Here is a 20,764-nt window from a genome sequence, read left to right as displayed (position 1 = left end):
ATAATCTAGTCCTTTTTTCTCATTGGTGTAATCAAAACTTGAGTATCTTTATCATTATGAGTTATGAACCTGCACCCTGCGACAGGTCAGTTAATAATTATAGAATGGCAAATGAAAGACCATAAATGAACAACACGAAAAATCCCAGTTGAATAACAAAGTAACATGATAGCCAAGCTGTGAACACGGACACTCTAATGATGTTTTCATTACTGGATGGTGACTGGTGGAAATGTTAATTTCCCCTTGTCACTGTCATCTGTGACACTCGCTATGCTTTATGATTATTCAGATCCCTGAATGGTGCTGAATTCCCTGAAGTAGTTGTTTCCCTTTTTGAATCACTGTGTTGGGAAGTTAAAGCCATGGGATTTCTTATTTATAGAAACAAAATGCTGGAAGTGGAAATCAATGTTGGTACATAGATTATCAACAAAAGCTATTATGATGTAGTGTTGGTGAAGCAATATCTAGTACAAATACACTAGTTGTATCTCCATGAATTCTAATACAGTAAATGGACAAACAAATACTGGGAAGCAACAAGTGGATTTATGATCTCTGAATTTATGCATTAAGTCTCTGTTGGTTATAGATGATCCAACTCTCCTTTCTAATGGAAATCGGGTCATTATTCTTATGTAAGAGTACAAAGAGAGACATAGAGGAGAGAGCTCAATGCATTAATTATACTTGGTTTTCTAAATGTGAGATGTCATTTTTTAGATTGAACTGCAAATTAGGCCATTATTCGTGTTTTTTCTTTGCTGGGGAAGAAGCATTTACGCTTTTGTGTGGGTAAATACATTAAAAAAAATGTAATTGAATCATATTTCCCAAGTAACGTTAATTGTTTTTAAAAGTACAATGAGCTCCTAGTCACCCAGGGGTCCAAACAACACCAGGAGATTGTATTGGCAGACAAGAATCAAATTACTTCACTTGAGTCAACCCTCTCTCTCTTTCTCTAAAAGGCAAAAATCAACAAAGGAAACAATGGCATGATTAAAAAACGGGAGGAGCAACAACACCCTGAGTCATACGTCACAGTACGTTACTATGACAACACTCTCTCGAACCCCCTTCTGATCTAACTGCGTCCATAGGTCTTGGGAGAGATGATATTCCAGTTAGTGCACTAATACTGGCACTATCTGTTCATCATCTTCGATGACGCAGTGAGCCACGTCTGATGAGACTGTAGGACTCAGGTTTTATGATGTTGAAATTACTGAAGTTCATTTCAGGCCGTAATTGCTGGAGGGAAAATGAGGTTGACCAAGCGAATCAGATGGGAGTTCTGATTATACACAGGGGAGTAAAAGTTCAGAGTTGTTAAATCATGTGCTACATTACTGTCTGTGGATTACATTACAATTCAACGTGTGCATCTACACGTGGTTAATGTTGGGATAATATGGTTGGATAGAGGTTATTTATCAGGACCCTTGTCATAGACAACAGGATCAACAGGATCCCTTTCAATATTGTCTGCAGTAATGTATCAGTCTGTTATATTCTGACCCCTACTGGTCATGTTTTGGTATTGCACTTGTGTCAATTCCCTACCACCAGGTGGTGACATTCAATCACCAGTTGTTGATGACCAACATCTAGCTGACTGCCCTGTCACCCTGCAGTAAACCCTGTCTTCACCTTTAGACATTATGTATCGATGCACAGACAGAGATTTACTCTATGCACATTATTATCTCTTGTGTAAATCTCTTTTAAAATGGCATTAAATAATTATTCCTCATGGTACAATGCAATCAAATTTAGCTGATTAGGATAGTATCGTTCATCTGATTTCAGCATCCACATCTCTTCCAAAAGTTTCTGTGTGACATACAGGGCATCTTGTTACAGCGTGTAACACAGTGTAGTAAAAAGAGGACGAGCTCCCCTTGATATTTGCAATCAAGACTAAGTAAAGTGTGTGTGTGTGTGTGTGTGTGTGTGTGTGTGTGTGTGTGTTTGCGAGTGCATGTTGTAGTATGTCTTTCCAGGTCTCCTTGGTATTCTGTATTCCACTTCTTGACAGCGCCTGGAAGTTGCTTGATCCACAGACTTCACTCCAATGGACGGGGTGATTTTGTAATTTCGCTGTATTAGTATAGTCACAATAAAGTCTATCATATAATTTCTGTTAAATCACTTTTCACTCATCAGTAGTCTTGAATACTATCATTCTATTTCTTAGATATTCTTATTTCTCATGTTGTAATTGTACCGCTGCCATATCTGTCTACACTGTATATACATATGACACCAACTACTTCCCTATTCATCCTGGCAGAGGGCTCTGTTGCTCTTCCAGAGGTTTCTCTTTGTCCCCACTTTTGAAAGAGTGCCTGTGTGTTAACTAAACTTCTCTTGTTAGTATATTTAAATGTGCTCTGTAGCTTTATTTTGATCAACTAAATTATTTTTATTTTATTTTATTTATTTTTTATTTATTTATTTTTTATTTTATTTTATTTTATTTTATTTTATTTTATTTTATTTTATTTTATTTTATTTTATTTTATTTTATTTTATTTTATTTTATTTATTTATTTTATTTATTTTATTTATTTTATTTATTTTATATTATTTTATTTTATTTATTTTTATTTTATTTTATCTCTCATCTCATTGGTTTTATATACACTAGGGCGGGCTAATTTACGCGATTGGTTAATGCATGGAAGACTCTCCGTCTATTGGTTCAATCAGACGTCACTCACAGAATGCTCCGGCTCCCTTCCTGTGTTACCGCCCTTGGGCTGAGAGAGAAATCAAGTGCTGAAGACATCGCATTCATTTGGCAAGAGTGGCGTTATTTGGAGATTCTTAGTTAGGTCCCATTAGCCGCAGGTAAGGTAATACACATCTCTGGGGTTTTGTATTTAGTTTGTCAATTCAGGGATCTAGTTCGCCGCAGTGTTTACAAGCTGGCTTAGCTAAACGGCTAGCAACTTGAGTCAACTGTTAGCGTGTTAGCTGCTAACTGTTACATGTCATCGGGCTTTTTCGCATGGTGCCCCTGCATCCGACAAATGTAACACTAGCTAAGCAAGCGTCATACACACAGCTTCCTCTGGCTTTAAGTGAACTATTCTTAGGTAATGTGTTTTATTAGGCGGTGCTAATCACTTATTTCAGCGTTTTGATCAATAACCTGTCTTAGCTAACACCGTTTCCCAGCCCGCTATGTCCACAACAGATGGATGAAACTATTTAAGTTGGGGACAGCTAAGTTACCACCAAAGGAACTTTAGCCGTTTTGATTTATATAATAGTATATAGTGTGATACGTCACTATATGGCAGGACTAAGTATCCTCTAATGATTCTGTTATCCGTTCGGTTCATAGTTATTGTTTTATTGGGTATGACTGTTGCGTTCTGTATGTAACGTCACAACATAGGTCACATTAACTCTCAGCTGCACATCCCTGTCAGCCTGATACTGCATTTTGCAAACAAGCTTTCAATACCGTGACTGTCTGGCTTAGACAACAGCTTCAGTTTTTAAGGACATGGTTTTGGGTGTGATGACTCACACCAGTGTGCAGCGTTAGCTCGGCAAAGACGGTGGCTTTTGCAGCCATTCTACTTGTTTGATTGGTGCAGGCTCATATTACCCGTGTTACTGAGTATTGACACTCCTTTTTAAAAAGGCTAATTTGAGGGTTTGTGTGTGTGTGTGTATGCGCGTGGCTGTTCACAAAGGTAGTTTGACCAGCAGTGCACAATGGTGAATGAAGGGTGTGGTCCGAGTCTGCTTAGGAAAGTGTGCGTTTTCTCTTGAAGCCTGAAGGCAGCTCGCCCTCCTGAAAGTGTACAGCAGGTAACTGACTTGAATGTCATGTTGACTGCTGACATGGTATTTTTGGTGATACCGCCGCCCGTATCACCCTCTGCAGTGCAGCATTGCAGATAAACGGGCACCTCAGGTATGGATTTATTTAACCTGCAAAGTTCTCACTGGAGAGTGAAACCTGGCTGTGAGTGCCTGGTTTCACCCTTGCTGTTATGCAGGTGAATAGCAACAGTCATTGGTTTTACAAAGGCGTGGACGTGTTAACCTTTCTTGAACATGCAGCATTCATGCTCTAGCCCTTGCAAGTCCTTGTTGAGCTGAAAGGCAAGGCATAACTTGGAATCTGTTCTCATTATGTAATAATGGAGTGTATCTCTGGAGTGTGTGGCCAAAACAGGGGTGTATGAAAATCACGTGTGCTTGTTTGAGGAACACCCCACTTTCCTGTCTGACCCTTCACAAGTGTGCACAAGAGGTGCAGAGACGGAGCGTGCTTGAGTGAATGAACAACGTAAATGTTGGTGTATCTTTTTCTTATAGTTTGTTAAATGGAAGAGTTAATAAGGACTTGGAGTCTATTAAGAAAGGCCTGCTCACTATCTGCACCATATTTAAACACATTTTATTCTCCTGGCGCGGATAGCTTCTTATTGTTTAATTTATTCTTATGTATTGAAGTGAACATACCTCAGAGAACGCATGATCAGACCCTCTGTTGCTATCTCTGTCTCCTCCTTCCATCTGTTTTCTATAATTTCTGACACTTCCAGGAACCTTAAGGAGGCGGAAAATAAAACGGATGAAGGATAACTGAGTAACAACAGGGTGGAGCGACAGAAAGGTAGAGAGTAAAACTGTAGAGAGTAGGTGGGAGGAAGTACAGATTCTAGTCCCAGAGGCTGCAGAGCTGGGTCATTCTAACTATAGTCTGTTTGTGCGTTGATGGGCTGGTGCTCTATAATAATGTAATAACCAGTTAGTGTGCTTCCTGTTCATCTCTGAGCTCCAAGTTATTTTTCCTTCAGCTTCAGCTTCTGACATCTAAAATAGCAACCTGGATGTTGATTGCAATTGTTATGCTTGATGGAGATAAAGTTAGTATTTAGATTTTTAGCTACTATGGATTATATTATTTAATACAATATAAGCTGTATTGAGGCCCCAACATTTTTTACGATTATTCTGTCGACATCGGTTTTTGAAAGAAGATGAAACCTCACTATTTGACCGGAAAATTGTTCAGACATTTCACCTAAATACAGTATTTTTTTGGAGGTGGTGGTGATGACAGAGGTAGTACCGGATATTTAACATTAGTTTTCCCTCTTCTATGAATTCATTTTCAGAACAGGTCAGTGCTTTGCCAACAAAAGACACAGCATCATAGCCCTACCCACAGTGTAACTTCAATTAATGTGCATAAAGTTTATGCATACTCAAAAAAGATTGGTCTTTCATGCACACATAGAGTGGATGAGTTTTTCTTTCTCAAGGCGTATTTTATATCACTGCACATCCAGCCTGTTAGGTGAACTGAAATCATGATATATGTCACTTTGTCCTTGTGCAATCCTCAATAATATGTTTGTGTATCCAACAGTAGCCTGAGTGTACTGGACAATGGGTGGGAGTGTAAAGTGAGCGTAAAGGGCAGACAGGTTTGCAGTATTATTGGCTCAGAGCCATCTGTTGTTGTCTTGATGGATTAGCAGAGAGAAGAGAGAGAAAGGAATCAATCAGATTGGACTAATAGATCCTCTCAGCGTCTCCACTTCAGCCTGAGCCCACCCATTGCCATCATTATCCCTGTCTGCATGCTCCATTACACTTCTATCTGCACGCTCAAATGTACTGGGCCTCACTGTAAACAGTGGCTGTTGTTTTAAATGTGCTGAATTATATGTCAAGGAAGTGGAAAGTGTTAAATGTGAGTAAGTAGGATAATATGGTAAATTGTGTTATTTGAGCTGATCCTGTCATAAGAGCATTATGTGTGTTTGTGTTTGTGTTTGTGTGTGTGTGCATGTGCAAGACTTAACTTAAGCTTTTATGCTAGGCTGGTGTCTCTGCTTTTACCAGATACCTGCCAGAAAGGTCATCTCATCATTGCATTCTGCACATTATGGGAATTAGTCAGGGTAATTTAAACGAAATTAGGATTAAAAAAAAAAAAAAAGGTCATAAATCAAACTTCATATGTTGCAAGCTTTTCATATGTTCTCACTGGCTAGCCAAGATTTTACTGGCATGGAAGGAAATGAAAAGAGTTAGGCCTAGATGTGAGGCCTTTTTGGCAGAATACATCAAAGATTTCATTTTCACATAATCAAAGTGAGGCCCCCATGTGCTTTTTGGGCCCCAAGGCATCTCAGAGTTGATTATGAAAGATGAACAAAGCTCCCCTTTCCTGAAAGCATGTGAGCAAAGAATTGTAATGACCAGACGTCATGAAAAACAAATCCTTTTGCTGTTCCATGACCACAGCAAAGAAGGCTGCTGTTGTGGCCACGACACACAAAATTACTTTCATATGATTCGGATTCTCGGGATATTTTTAATCCGTCAGATATAATGCGCGTTAGATTGTCTATTGGTTCTTCAGTTTAAGCTGTGGTCATGGTTCTCAACAAATATTGTCTTTTTTTTCCAGGTTTTCTTTTGTGTATGTTTTATTCACATTATTTTACAGCCTGGCAATTTCATTTGGGCCATATTTTGATGTCCGTTTATATTGTTTTGTCATCTTGCTTGTCCAGCACCCTTGGCTTAGCTTCATTGCAGCTTGAATGTCTGAGCTCCCTCCTCAGTTAGCTGTGATAATATCCTGCAGCAGCCATGCACTAGTCATTATTACTGTACTGACTCAGTGATCCAGGATCGGATTAAACGACTCTACGGTGGGACATTAGGGAAGGTTGTTATTGTAGCTCATTATACGCTTTTATAAAAGTCATCAGCGCTGACATTTGAGCCAAGCTTAACCTGCTGACTTTCAGGCTTGTAAATGTCCCTTCTATGACTCTCATGATCATTTCAGAAACAAATGTGTGTAGTGGTCTAATGGAGGAGGAAAGGGAGAGAATTAGTCTAGGACAGAGCCTGGATTGTGGAGACACAGTCATTGTCAGACTCTGAGGGAATTCCTCTGAACTGTAGAAATCACTTAAGCAGCACCGGGGAAATGACCCTTAAAGTTTAAAGAATCCACAGCTAAGCACGGTGCATGTTAAGAGATAGTGGTGTATTTCTCAGTTGACTTGAATTAGTGAGACTGGCATATATTCCTGCAAATAAGTACTTGTTTTACCTACAAGTCTACAATAGCACAAAAAAGTATACGTTTAAGTGTGTATGAGTGAGCAGGACTAAGACCATCTGTGGAGTCCTGCAGAGAATCTGGAAATCATGAGGTCATTTAGTGTTCACACTGTGGCGTGGGAGAGGGAACTGGAGGCTCTTCATCTCGTTTGACAGGGTACACACTCACTCATTCACTAATCTGAGCTTTATTTAATCTTAACTGGGCTGTTCTCATCCATCTACTTAGAGTTAACACTGGTATTTTGTTAAAATTGTAAATTTTCTGGCCCTTAGTCCCTGGATGGAAAATATGTCCATACATATCCAGTTGAATTAGCTTCTTTTGCTTCTTCTTTTTAGTTGTTATTGTTCTCCAAAGTAGCACAAAAGTTAGGGTTCTCAAAGAGTTGGTGGTGATTCTTATGGGAGTGGTCAGATGATTTCTCCGAGCCTGAGAAAGTTCTTTCTTTGTTCCAGCTGTGTGTATGTGTTGCAACATTATTCAGCCCAGCTGTGATCGACTATTGTTTCAGAGATGATATCAACTTTATTTCAATTTAGATGTACTTACATTGCATTTTTATGGTCGGGTAAATTTAAAAGCATTTCATGACCCATCACCATGAAAGTTTTATTTGTGTGTGTTCGTCTCCAGGTAGCCTCTCCCTGGTCTGGAGCAGTGAGCCCTGAGAGGGAACATTGTGGCTGTCGTCTGCTGTTCAGTGTTTCTTACCAAGCTATAGCCGGCACCATGGCGTTGTCATTCAAGAAGGACCTGGAAAAGTACAAGGATCTCGACGAAGATGAAATCCTCAACAAACTGTCGGAGGAGGAGCTCAAACAGCTGGAGACAGCCCTCGAAGAGATGGACCCTGAGGTCAGGACTCAGCGAGGGTTGGACGAGCTCCAGGGCTCTTTAGTGGGAGGGAGTTCTGCTGTTGTTAAATTATTTTTAAGGAAATGGACAATTTAAGACTGAAAAATATGTTAAGCACACAAATCTTTGCAGCCATAATTCATTTTCTCAAATAAGGCACACATACAATCTTCTTTTGTCAGGGTTATGGTAGGTCTAGTGAATTGCAGAAAGTGGAAATTGGCTGAAGTAGATTCAGAATAAGGGAATCCACTGAAATATTATACCACATCATCACAGTTTAATTTCCTGGTATGCATTGAACATCGCACATTCAAATCCAAAGGTGTATTTTTCCTTTGCACCCCCCAACCACACCTCCAAACCCCCAGCCAAAGTGTTTGGGGGAAGTCATGTAAAGTGGGCGTCTCAACTGTAGTGGCTCGGTCAGCAAGCTGCCAAGTGTTTGTGTGTTTATTTGTGAGTAAAGCTAGGGAGAGTATAATGAAATCCTCCCAGGCCGGTGTTTTTTTTTTGTTATTCCATCTAAACAAAGTGAGATGAATCAGCCCACATGGTGAACACAAAGGCCCACAGGAAGCAGGCAGCATGAGTGGAAACTATTCTGGATCTCATGACATTAAATAGACAAAGTAGAATGTGGTTTGTTGACAAAAAAAGAAGCACTGCATTTAGTTTTAATTAAACAAACAACATTTTGCAAATCCTCGTTCACCTCCCTAAAGTGACTCCATTACAACAAATGGTCCTCAATTGATTACATTGTTATGCTGGGTGGAGTTTTTTAATTCACAAGGTAGTGGTTGAGCAAGTCATGGTATGTTGACTTCCTGCTTGAGGAACTCTCCAACTTCATTGATGCCACCTGCCTCACAGACCTGAACATGTGTTGTTGCTACGTAGATGTCATAGTACATGCACCTTCAAGTAATTCAATTAATGGATATTTATTCACCATATAGAAGGCATTCAGACACAGCTTGTGAAAACACAATTTAGCATTTACCCTTTACCCAAATCTACGATGAGTGTATTGAAGTTTTGTGTCTAGTTGACGGGTCTAATGCGTCTCTTTGTCTCCTCTCCTCAGAATGCTCTTCTTCCAGCTGGCATGCGTCAGAAGGACCAGACGGTTAAGCAAGCAACAGGAACATTTAACAGAGATGGCCTTCTCAAATACCTGGAGAAGGAAGCCATGGAGTACAAGGACAGAGAGGATGTAGTGCCCTTCACCGGGGAGAGAAAAGGTGTGTGTTTGTCTACAGTGTCAGTCCAATACAAGTATTTACTATTCTATAACCCCATGACTAAAAATCAACACAAAGAAAGTCCAAGCATAACAATACTTGGTTGCCTGATAGCACTTGTAGAGATCAGAATTGTTATGTTTTTGAGTGTTTACTAGCTTTTTTGAATATCTGTGTAACTTTTGTCATGTGGCTAATTGCTAAATCTCTCAGAAAATCTGATCAAACTCAAACTAATCTGATTACTCTGTAATTGTGTACATGCACATAAACATAGTCAGTGTAGAGCTGGAGATATGTATTCATCTTTTCTGGACTTTCACTTGAACTTGTTATGTTAATTTTGGACATAAGTTCTTAATTAAATTAGGAAATATTGAATTCACAAGGGAATATGCAAATATGGGCTATACAGTTTGGTTATTTCATATATTTATTGAATAACCAGAATAAATGCTATAGTGTCATATATGTCATTATTAAGGTATGAAACTACCTTAATTGGGAGAGAAGATTTTGTCACCAAACACTCCTTGATGTCTTGACTGCATTTTGCTGTTATTTTCTGTCATTTCCACTAGTTTCTCTCCTCACCTTTAATCTACGCGTTTCTTTAAATGCGCATCTTTAAAGTGGGGGATATTATACAGTTATACAGTGTCCCATGATTAACTCATTAAGAACATAATTACTGTGGCGCTGTCATATGTTTGGGATGTTTTCCTCGAGGCACGAAGAAGCGAGGTGGGACTGGTGGTTTGTGTTTGTGTCAGCACTTCAACACACAGCAGTAATTACTGTTCTGCTGTTTTAGGCAGGTGTTATTAATGCATGGCTGCCCTTATGCAACATACAGCAGTGTGGGGGCGGTGAGGTTGTACCAGGGGATTGGATGTAGGGAGTGTCAAGGGAATTAATCCATCTGTTGATGTTAGTCCCGTTCCATTTGTAGATGAGAGATTATTCAACTATGACTTATTGTGCACAGGCCGGAGTTTTCCTCAGACAAAACTATGCAAATCTGAGCCTTTAGCCTCATTTGAATGGCAAGTTTACAAATGTTTTTGTTTTTTGTTTTGCTTTGCTCATTGATTGAAACGTCAGTCAACAAATATATTGGGGGCTCACTCGTTAAAGATGCATACTTTGGGTCCAGCTGTGAAACGTTGTCTCACGTTCATAACGATGCTATAAAGTCCTAATGCATCGTTTGTATTACAGCAGCTAAATGTGCTACTATGTATCTATGTATGCATGTGATACTCACACAGTTATAATATCTGTTTTTTTAGTAGACCTGTAGTATTGGCGCTGAATGAGTGAAATGACACATGGTCTTGAACGTGGGAAGCATCATCATTACAGCAGTCGGTGATATCATGGAGTTGTCTACCCAAAGGGGAATAAAAATGTCTGAGGACGTCACAACATGTTAGGAACCAGGACATTTCTGACCGAAAGGTGAAATAAACACAGGCTGCTTATCAAGATGAGTTTCATGATGCTGTAACTGAAATAACCTGATCCGCTTGAGAGAAACCACTTCTGATCAAACAGGTTGTAAGACATTCTTGTGGTTAATGTAGTCATTTTCTAGAAGAGGGGGAAAAAAAGGATGTGCTTTAGGAGAAACTTTACTGGGTAGAAATTCATGTCCAGAGGAATTCCTTTTGTTGGCTCTCCAGAGATCTGAACACTCCTCCCTCACTGGAGAGGAAATATAGAGCTCCCCCCGGTCTGTTAGAAATTATACTCTGGCTGTGTGTGAATGCGTGTGTATGCATGCATGTGTGTGCACGCCCTATGACAACATGGAAAACTCTAATCACTGTGGTGGTTCTGTGGAATGTAGCTGATTCTCTTTCCCTTGTTAAACTCACCCCCTGCTGATAAAGTGTGTGTGTGTGTGTGTGTGTGTGTGTGTGTGTGTGTGTGTGTGTGTGTGTGTGTGTGTGTGTGTGTGTGTGTGTGTGTGTGTGTGTGTGTGTGTGTGTGTGTGTGTGTGTGTGTGTGTGTGTGTGTGTGTGTGTGTGTGTGTGTGTGTGTGTGTGTGTGTGTGTGTGTGTGTGTGTGTGTGTGTGTGTGTGTGTGTCATAATTCAGAGAAAAACAGCCTGCTTTAAAGCCATGGTAACCATTGCACTCTTTTAACCACTTACATCTTATTATATTGGGTCAGCTTTTTTATTGTCATCTATTTCTCATTCCCTCTGTTCACACTTGATTTCCTTGGAGGTTTGGGAACATTATTAATATGAAGTTCTGCCTAGATGTTGGTTGTTGAAGGAAGATGTATAGCATGAGTTATTTATCACTGGGTTTCAGTTTAGTTGAGAGTTAATGGTCACTTTAACGCAAAGGCATATTTTTTTTACTTGTTTGAGCGTTCAAGCCTCTTCAAGCTTGATAAACATCATGGTTGGTGAGGTTCCAGTGAAGGTTATGGCTGTTCGACTGATGAAAATGCACTCTTATGGCATTGCTTGCATGAATGAGATCTTTTGGCTTGACTGGGAATAATCTCAATACTCCAATGCTCCAGTTACAGACAGACATTGTGTTATTGACAGACCTATTTTCCCCATTTGTCAAGTGTTGTACCCCAATGTGCTTTTCCTCATTGGTCCATGATCGATGCTTCTTTGGGGTCATACAGATGACAAGGCTTTGTGGCTGTCAGTCTCTTGGCTCTGTCTTCGTTTTGCTTCTGAGCAGCTGAATGTCACCCCAGAGGGACTGGCACAGGATGCAGCCTGATGACTGTAGTTTACTGTTTTGTTTTTTTACTGGCTTTCAGGAAGTGCCAGAGCCCCCACTCGGGACCACTTTGAACAATTAACTAGCTTGACTAACTTGGAAGAAGGGAGCATAGGGAGGGCCTGTTCTTGTGGTGTTTTTGTTAAAGGAGACAGGCATATAGAAGCAAATGGCACCCACTGGATGGTCTCTCCGTCAAGCGCAAGTGTATTTTGCCCCAGCAGTGCAGTTTAGATTAGACTCCAGTCATTGTTTCAATTGCTTAACTTCCTATTGCCATAGGTTACTATGGCAATACTATGGCCATACGTTACTATGGCAATACCAAAGCTGTCAGACTTTATTGGGTGGACTGAGTTCAGCTGTTCTGAACAACTGATGTTTGGGGAATGCTGTGTAAAATCTAGGGATGGGACGATGTCGGATTTCATCACGCATAAAAGAAACCACTCACAATATCGATTGTGGGGAATTTCCATTACCGGGATAATCGTAAATATATCACAAATTAATTGAAGACGCTGTCTAAGTTGCTATCATGGTAGAGGAGTGAAAAATACAGTTGTGTGTCGTATCGATGACACAATAAAAAAATGTTAAGTGATTCATAAACATGTTTCAAGCACATTTTGATGATAATTTGGATAATATTGTGAATTGCAATTATTTTGGCCAGGATAACCGTGATATGACATTTTCATATCGTCCCATGCCTCGTGAAATCGGAGGGGCCCCAGACTTAATTAAACAGTGCATTTACTTTGTTCTGATTTCACTTCCTTGGCAGAAACATTACCATTATTAGAAGCTGGCCTAAAACAACAATATTTTGCGATGACAGCGGATATAATTAAAAAGTTGTAAAATGTAATAAAAATAAGTACATACAACATTCTGTGCTGATTCTCTGTGCAAGAAAGCTTAATGTGTTTCATGGATTTTCATAAAGAAGCCAAGAAACACACAGTGTAGCATTTGCTTAAAATGAGAGATTAAAGCCTTGAGAGCAAAGAAGCCTGATGACAATTTCAGGGTGCTGCTGTGTAAAGTTTGACACGGACGTCAAAGAAAAAAGGGTAATGTTTAGTAAACTGAGATATAAGCCCTGATTAGTGTTGGCGTTCCAGACCTAAATGCGTGCGCACATTCTCTCACACAGCACTTGGTAGTCATGCAGTCTTATGATTGTGGCACAAGGCAAGAGGAATGACTGTAGGAAAAAAAACGAGTCACGTTAACTGACAGTTAATAGTTGGACATTATTTTCTAGAAATGGGAGGTTGTGTAACATCTCATAAAACGTTCACGCCTGTAGCACGCATCCCTTTCTTCAGTCTGTGTTGACGTCTTAAGTCATTTATTGCCGGCCCATATTTTTATGAAGCTGAATCATCTTTGAGTTCAGATATTCTCCTCTCCTCACCGCCCTTTCCTTCTTTCTCCACAGGTAAAGTATTTATTCCCAAGCAGAAACCAATAGAATCATGCCAGGAGGACGTCACAACCCTCGATCCAGAGTTAGAGGAAGCCCTGTCCAGTGCCACTGATACAGAACTGTGCGATCTAGCAGGTAAGAATGAATACATATCTTTGAGAAAGCTAAAAAGTCTGTTAAAAGGCAGTTGTAGTTGTGAGACTACAGTATTCCTGAGTCCGCTGGGACGGGAAAACACAAGCTCCTTTCACTGACTGGCCTTCCCAGGGCTGCATCCTTTTCTGTGGGTTGATGGGGGAATGAAAGAGCTCACTGAGCAAAAAAACACCACTTGTCTACTATGGCCTCTGGATCTGGTTACCCTACATTCACTGAACCTGGGAGAACATCCGATTCCTCACCACAGCTGCTGAGTCTATGGTTTGCTTTTGTTTTGCAGCGATCCTGGGTGTTCACACGCTGGTCACCAGTAGTCAGACGTATGACGGGACTGCATCGAAAGAGGGTTACAACAGTAAGTTCAATCATAGAGGTCAACCATATAAATAGAATAGGAGTACAACGGAAACTGTTTTCTGTGGTCATTTGACAAACTGGCGATTGTTGATTGATGTTCGGTGACACGTGGGGAAGAGAGCGGACACAGCTCCAGAGATGGATGGATGGCTGGCTGGGTAGCTTGTCCTTCTCCTGAGCTGTGACCTCATTTTCTACAACCAGCGTAGCATTAAAGCATGGTGGAATTAGCAAGTTACCGTAACTCCGTGTACATACCGACAATGTTTCATCCGTTATTACTCCATTGTACAATACAACGGTCACTGAATGGTCCCATAACAGATCTTGTCCTCTGCCTGTGTGTCGTTTCTAGATGTGATCAAAGGGGAGAAGATGAACCCAGTGTTCGACGAGCCTCCCAACCCCACTAACGTAGAAGAAACTCTGCAGAGGATAAAAAGCAACGACAGCTCCTTGACCGAGGTCAACCTCAACAACATCAAGGTACACGGAAACGCACGCTTTCAGAGTGTCAGAGTGTGTATTATGCTTTGTTATCCATGGGTTGATAGCGGTGTGTCTTTGTTGGTTTTCCCAGAACATTCCAATCCCCACACTAAAGGACTTTGCTAAAGCCATGGAGAAGAACACGACCGTCAAGAAGTTCAGCCTGGCAGCAACACGGAGTAACGACCCCATAGCTGTGGTGAGAGGGAGTGGCTTGTGGGCTTTTAGTGGCTTTGTTAACACCTGACAACTCCATCTTTATGTCTTTGCTTCATGTCGTCCTCCTCCTTTCCAGGTATTCGGTGAAATGCTGCGAGAGAACAAGACGTTGCGAGCTTTGAATCTGGAGACCAACTTTATCACCGGGGCAGGGGTGCAAGCTTTGGTTGACGCATTGCGAGACAATGACACACTCACGGAGATCAAGATAGACAACCAGGTACCAGTTTTACCAGCTTTGTAACACACACACACACACACACACACACACACACACACACACACACACACACACACACACACACAGTTCACAAAAGTGTTGTTTTTTTTTTCTTTTCTTTTTTTATTCAGGGTCACTGTAGCTGATTACAGAGGACCTTTGACTAAAGAAGTCTTCCCCCTCTTTTAAATAAAGCGGTTTCACGCAGCCTAAAGTAGTAGAAAATGTTTGTGTTATGCAGCATGCAGTTGAGGAAATGCCAAACAACACAAACCACTGCCTGAATGAAACATAAAACACGGGTTGAGAGTTTCCAGTAGTGGAAAAGAAGTTAAAACACATCCCTGTGGTACTTTGTAATAATACATTTATTGGTATAGCACCTTTTTTATAAATAAAATGCAGCTTAAAAACGGCACATGTAAGAAATAAAATACAGAGAATATATAAGTTAATTAAAGATCCAATAAAAGGCAGAGAAATAAAAGTAGTAGAAAAGGAAAAAAGCAATAATACATTTTATGAAATGCCTGCCTGAATAAGTAGGTCTCCAGCTGGGCCGGGTGTTCAGAGTCTTGATTTCTTATTAAATAATGTGCTATTTGATAAAGAGCTTTGTTTGTGATAAAATCAAGTTAGTGCAGAGTAGATTAAACATCAGTAAGATGTTCTCTTTTCTGAGGTTGTGTCTGAAATAATGCTGGGTTAGTGAGCACTACAACATAGTGGGCTCACTATGTAACTTTATTATGAGTAGTGAGTGGACACAGAGCTCTGAACTAGTTGAAGTTTTCCTATAAGCACTTTTTTGGTAGGCCAGTGAAGATGGCATCACACATATACACATGAATCAGTGTCTCAGCATCCTGCTTCATAGCTTGAGTCCAAAATGACACCAAGACTTCTAACCTCTGACTGGATGTCCTGAAACCAAAGCTCAGACCCTGATGTTCAGATGTGTGTGTGTGTGTGTGTGTGTGTGTGTGTGTGTGTGTGTGTGTGTGTGTGTGTGTGTGTGTGTGTGTGTGTGTGTGTGTGTGTGTGTGTGTGTGTGTGTGTGTGTGTTACAGAGGCAGCAGCTGGGTACTACCGTCGAGATGGAGATAGCTAAAATGTTGGAAGAAAACAACAGCATAGTGAAGTTTGGCTACCACTTCACTCAGCAAGGACCTCGCTCCAGAGCTGCTGCAGCGATCACCAAGAACAACGACCTGGGTACGACACACACACACACACACACATTATCATTTCAGATCTGTTTAAACATGCAAAGACTTAGTGAATCGTTGCCAGTTACGCTACCTTCCACCTTGGTATCTCTCTTTGGGAGAATGAGTCATAACAGTTTCAACATCTCTGCAGTTCATCTGCGTCTCCAATGTGTTTTCTCCCGTACAATGTGGGTCCACAGTGACGGCCTCTGCTCTCTTTTAGCTCCTCATCCTGTCCGAGTCGCGGTAGCACAGGTCTGATGCATGCGTGTGCCGGTAGCCTCAAAGTGTTTTGAATGAATTAACAGTAATGGACATTGACACGGTGTGATGACACGGCTTTGAGAGTGATGACATTTCCACTTCCTGTTTTCTGCGTGCACACACATGCTGTTGAAATGGGTCTAAACTTTGACCGCTCTGCCCATGATGAGTCACTTACTGACGAACTAACAGGCTTGTGTAGGTTGTGTAGCATGTTTGCAGTTGTTCATTGTTGTTCACTTATTCTAGTAATTGGTAGATTTTGTGGCGGGGAAAAAAGATTTCATGCTTTTTGCCCTTTTTCATTGTTCTTTTCCTCTTTAGTCCGCAAGAAGCGAGTGGAAGGGGATCTGTAGGGACGGTGCCCACTCCGTCTCTCAGCCAATCCTGATGTTTCATCTCACCATGTGGAATAATTTCAGCCAATGCCCTGGTCTCATCTCACTGTGTGGAAACTTAAGTCTTGTGCCAAACTGTGGGGCAAGGCGCGCTCAACCAGAACATACATCTGAGAAGAAGGGAAATAACTGGAATTGCCCTCCCCCATGTTCATACTTGTGTTTATTATTATATTGTTATTGAAGGTGTAAATCTGATTAGCTTTTAGTCATTTTCATATTTGTTGAGCCTTTTTACTTGTTTCTTTTCTCCCCCTTTTTATACTACGCTATAAACACGTGGAACAAACATGAACATTCCCAAGTAACAGACACAAATATATATATAATATAACAGCTTTGTAACAATAACTAACAACAAGAGAGCCCTGTATCCTCTACCATGATAGTTTGAGGCCTAAGCTACCAGTGGAATACCTGCAGAATTTGTCATTTGAAGGACAGGGAAAGCTCTGAGTCGTTCTTGACTTGAGCATCAGAAAGTGACGTGGAGCAAAGTCCGACCAGTCTATTAGAACCGCATCTTACTGGCAGATCGTTGGAGCCTAGCCATGGCCACTGCAAACCTTGTCTGACGCCTGTAAGATACCACAAGTTCAGATAACGCTGTTGCACCTTCCACCTGCAGGTGTTGTTTGTTGGAGTTGCCTTGTAAAGCCAGCTTGGCTGTCTGGCTGCGTGTAACGGTTAAGTTTGTGCTGGCCTGAGATCAGTTGCTGGATAACTCCCTTTATATTAAATGAATACAGTATGTAACAATCTATGTTTTATATTGCTTAACTGTTTTATTCTAATTTAAGATCTTGTTTTCATACGGTTCAAAATCTGATATTGGTTATTCCCATCACTTGTATCCCTTAACAGGAAAGTATAACTAGGTTTGGATATTTTGAGTCACATAAAAGTAGATTTGTGCTGTAAAAGGAATAGGATTTAAACTGTGTAAATGTCTGCTCAACACACTGGGTTCCTCTGATGCTTCGCCATGCCAAAGACTAACACATGCAGTGCTTAAAGCATCATTGTATGACGTACTGGTTTATTGGTTCAGGTTCAGCTTTGTCCGCTACAGACACTTCGTGGCAATAAAGCCGATGATCTTATTTAGATCACATCGTGCTATTACATACTGTTTTATCACCATTTATTAGCACAATGTTCAGCAAGTATTTCACTGCGACGTGAGGAGGAGTTGGCCAACACTCGGCGTGGTTTACTTCTCAGGTCGCGGCTACTTGTGAAATGTTTCTTTGAACCACATCTCCCAAATTGAAAGTCTTGTAGAGATGTCAAATTTCACTCTGCTCCCTCTTTCACACGTTCCCTCTCAGCAGTAGCATGTCATTCATTATGTAACCGATAACAACATGCTCTGTGTGCCTGAAACTGAACTTCCTGAGGTACACTAACCTGCTCGAGATGGGTATACCAGGACTAATTCAGGATTACTTGAACTTGTATATACTGTTTTACGTGTAATAGGAATAATATGTTGGCATGAACATCACTCGTGAACATCATGTTTCTATATCCACCAAATATGTTATTTCACCCTAACAGCCTGACATTCCTTGGACAAGAGTTGTACGGCTGAGTTCAGTACTTTGGGTTTTATATCTGTATACGTCGTCCACGGTCATATCTGCTATTTCTTCTCGGACCTTCTTAGTTTTTTTGCATTACTGTGCTTTGCCGGTGGACAGTCAGCTAAAATGTAAAACCGCTTCTTTGCCTGGGCTTGTTAAGAATATTCTGTGATTCATAATATGTATATTGATTGTAAAAAAATGCCATCTCAAATTCAACGTGCACACACACACGTACACAAGCACACACTTTTATGTGTCGACACAACTCATCGCTGAGATTTTTTTTGTTTTTTTTGTTTTTTACCTTAAATCAAAACCCAGGTTTAGGCTCAATATACGGAATATGTACTATTATAAAACCACAGGACTGGTGAAATGCACTGCTGAATATAAAATATCCTCAACAATAAATGTTTTTACATGCTCAATGTGCCATGTCTTTGCATTTTTTTTTTTTAAAAGATCTTTAAATTGTCTTCAGTTGTCATGGAGATGCTCAGTTGTTGACGAAGGAGCAAACTCTGGTTGTGGTGAAACGTCAAGTGCAAACAGTATATTTAATGACTTATAGACGGGCCTTCTGGTTAGGGAGGCCCTCCAGGTGGAGTACGTTTGCACCCTTTAATCAGAGCCGGTTTTGCAGATCGTTTGCACATGCCGGAGAGATGACGTAATGCGTATGACTTCATCCCTCTCTGGGTTTCCTGTGCGGTGAGCTGCTGTCGGAGAAAGCTCCGCGCTGCTGGCAGTGAACTGTGGCTCGAGTGAATGACTCGAGTGTTTTTCCACTCTTGAGAGAATAGAGGGAATGAGAACAGCAGGTTTATGTCCTGGTTTCAAAGGAAAACCACCATCCAAACCCAGAATCACACAGTGAAATGTACAGTGTGCTTATGTAAGTGCAGTACAACGGTTCCCTCAGACCATGTCTATTAATAAGCACCGCTCCTCTGCAGTTGGAAAAAAAAATAGACTATAACAGCTTCTAGTATGTCTTTATTTGAGGTTGATGTCCAGAGAGCAGTGCTATAAATACGATGAAGTAAAAAGGGAGTTTCTGTATCGGCCACTGAGCATTGATTATATTCTCATTCACATCCAAAGATGTGATATTAAAGCAGCTGCTGGTCAGGTGGTTGGATTGGGTGGGTACAGATATGAACTTGAGTCTCTCCAAAAATGTTTGTGCTGATATATTTATGTGAGATGATTTAACCCCTATATGTAAAACCCCCAACGCTGCCTCTCTGCCTTCCCCCTACGCCTCTGCCAGCTTTCACACGGGTTCTTTGTTCTCAAACAGGTATGCTGCACCTGCAGTCCCGCGGCTGATTTTCCATCAGTGATCGCTGCTATGAGTCAACCCTGAACAAAGCTCTCAACAGTCCCAATCTATCATGACCTCATGGGCTTCGTAAACAATGGCTCAGACTATGAGGAAGAGGAGCGAATGGGATGCTTAAAGCAGTGTATTCACAAGCAGAAGTCACTGTGCTCCTGTCAGGTTTCCTTCCAGAAGACTCTCAAGGTGACAGCTGACCTGATATCAGGACGAAGAGAGGAATGATGGTCTCCTAAAAACACCACCACTGCCTCATACCTGACTGGGTGATGTCATCTCCCTAACTCGGAACACCTTGAGGAGACGAAAGCAACACCAGTGAGTGTGTGTTTGATCGAGCCCTACTGAGCATGGACCCATGACGCTGTTTGGACAAGTTGGTCTCAGTCTGTTTAAACAAGAAGTGATGGTTGATTTCAAGATGTATAATGAGCCAAGGATAACTCTGGTGAATAAAAAAGTGTGCGTCAACCGACATCTCTATTACAAGCAACGCTTTAGTTTTGCTTTTCCTTCCTTTTGTGATAAAAATAGTAAGTTATCTCAGTCTCATGTCGAGCACATTCTGCCGCGTGAAACTGTTCAAAGTGAAAAATAAATACCAGCAATGCTGTGAGCTTGAGATGTGTGTACATATGCATATAAATATACATATACACACACTGCTACTTCTGATTTGCTTAAACAAATTACCAATACAATAAAATGGAATAGATAGCCAGGTTTTTTTTTTTTATTTTATTTAGCCATGATATGATATTCCCACACTCCTCCATATAATATGCAGTAGTAAACTTAACAAATAGCTTAGGAAGGACTTGCTTTTCTCCTAATATATCTTGATAAACTGATAAAGTTGGGTGGTTATATTAAAAGCTTTATTATTTTATATTCAAAGGAATATTATTTTAGATTAAATAATGGTATTGTATCGTTACACTTTATAAATTATAACTTAACCCTTCCCCCTGGTTTCTCTCATTTTCTTACCACTTTTCTCTCTTTTTACAATAACTTAAATGTACTTTACAAACTTTTTGTAAAGACAAATGCATGTCTACCCTTATATAATAAAATGATTTATGGCAAAACAC

The 20,764-nt window shown here is 40.5% G+C and overlaps 1 protein-coding gene across 2 annotated transcripts; it reads left to right on the top strand.

Moving 5' to 3' along the window:
* Positions 1-2,732: 2,732 nt before the first annotated feature.
* tmod2 (tropomodulin 2) lies at positions 2,733-18,756 on the top strand. Of its 2 annotated transcripts, XR_014597827.1 has the most exons (11): positions 2,733-2,859; positions 7,763-7,984; positions 9,075-9,231; positions 13,435-13,557; positions 13,862-13,936; positions 14,294-14,424; positions 14,519-14,626; positions 14,723-14,866; positions 15,937-16,081; positions 16,666-17,367; positions 17,401-18,756. XR_014597827.1 is itself a non-coding variant. In XM_084019201.1 (10 exons), the coding sequence occupies exons 2-10, from the start codon at positions 7,859-7,861 to the stop codon at positions 16,695-16,697; spliced, it is 1,041 nt and encodes a 346-aa protein (XP_083875327.1). In that variant the 5' UTR covers positions 2,733-2,859; positions 7,763-7,858; the 3' UTR covers positions 16,698-18,756. The 2 variants fall into 2 exon arrangements, 1 of the variants encoding a protein (XP_083875327.1); XM_084019201.1 differs by having other exon boundaries at positions 16,666-18,756.
* The last annotated feature ends 2,008 nt before the right edge of the window (positions 18,757-20,764 follow it).

This window comes from Eutrigla gurnardus (assembly GCF_963514095.1).
Source record: "Eutrigla gurnardus genome assembly, chromosome: 1".
Taxonomy (NCBI): domain Eukaryota; kingdom Metazoa; phylum Chordata; class Actinopteri; order Perciformes; family Triglidae; genus Eutrigla; species Eutrigla gurnardus.
The sequence above is the reverse complement of the archived record's forward strand: the minus strand, read 5'-3'. Positions and strand labels throughout refer to the sequence as shown.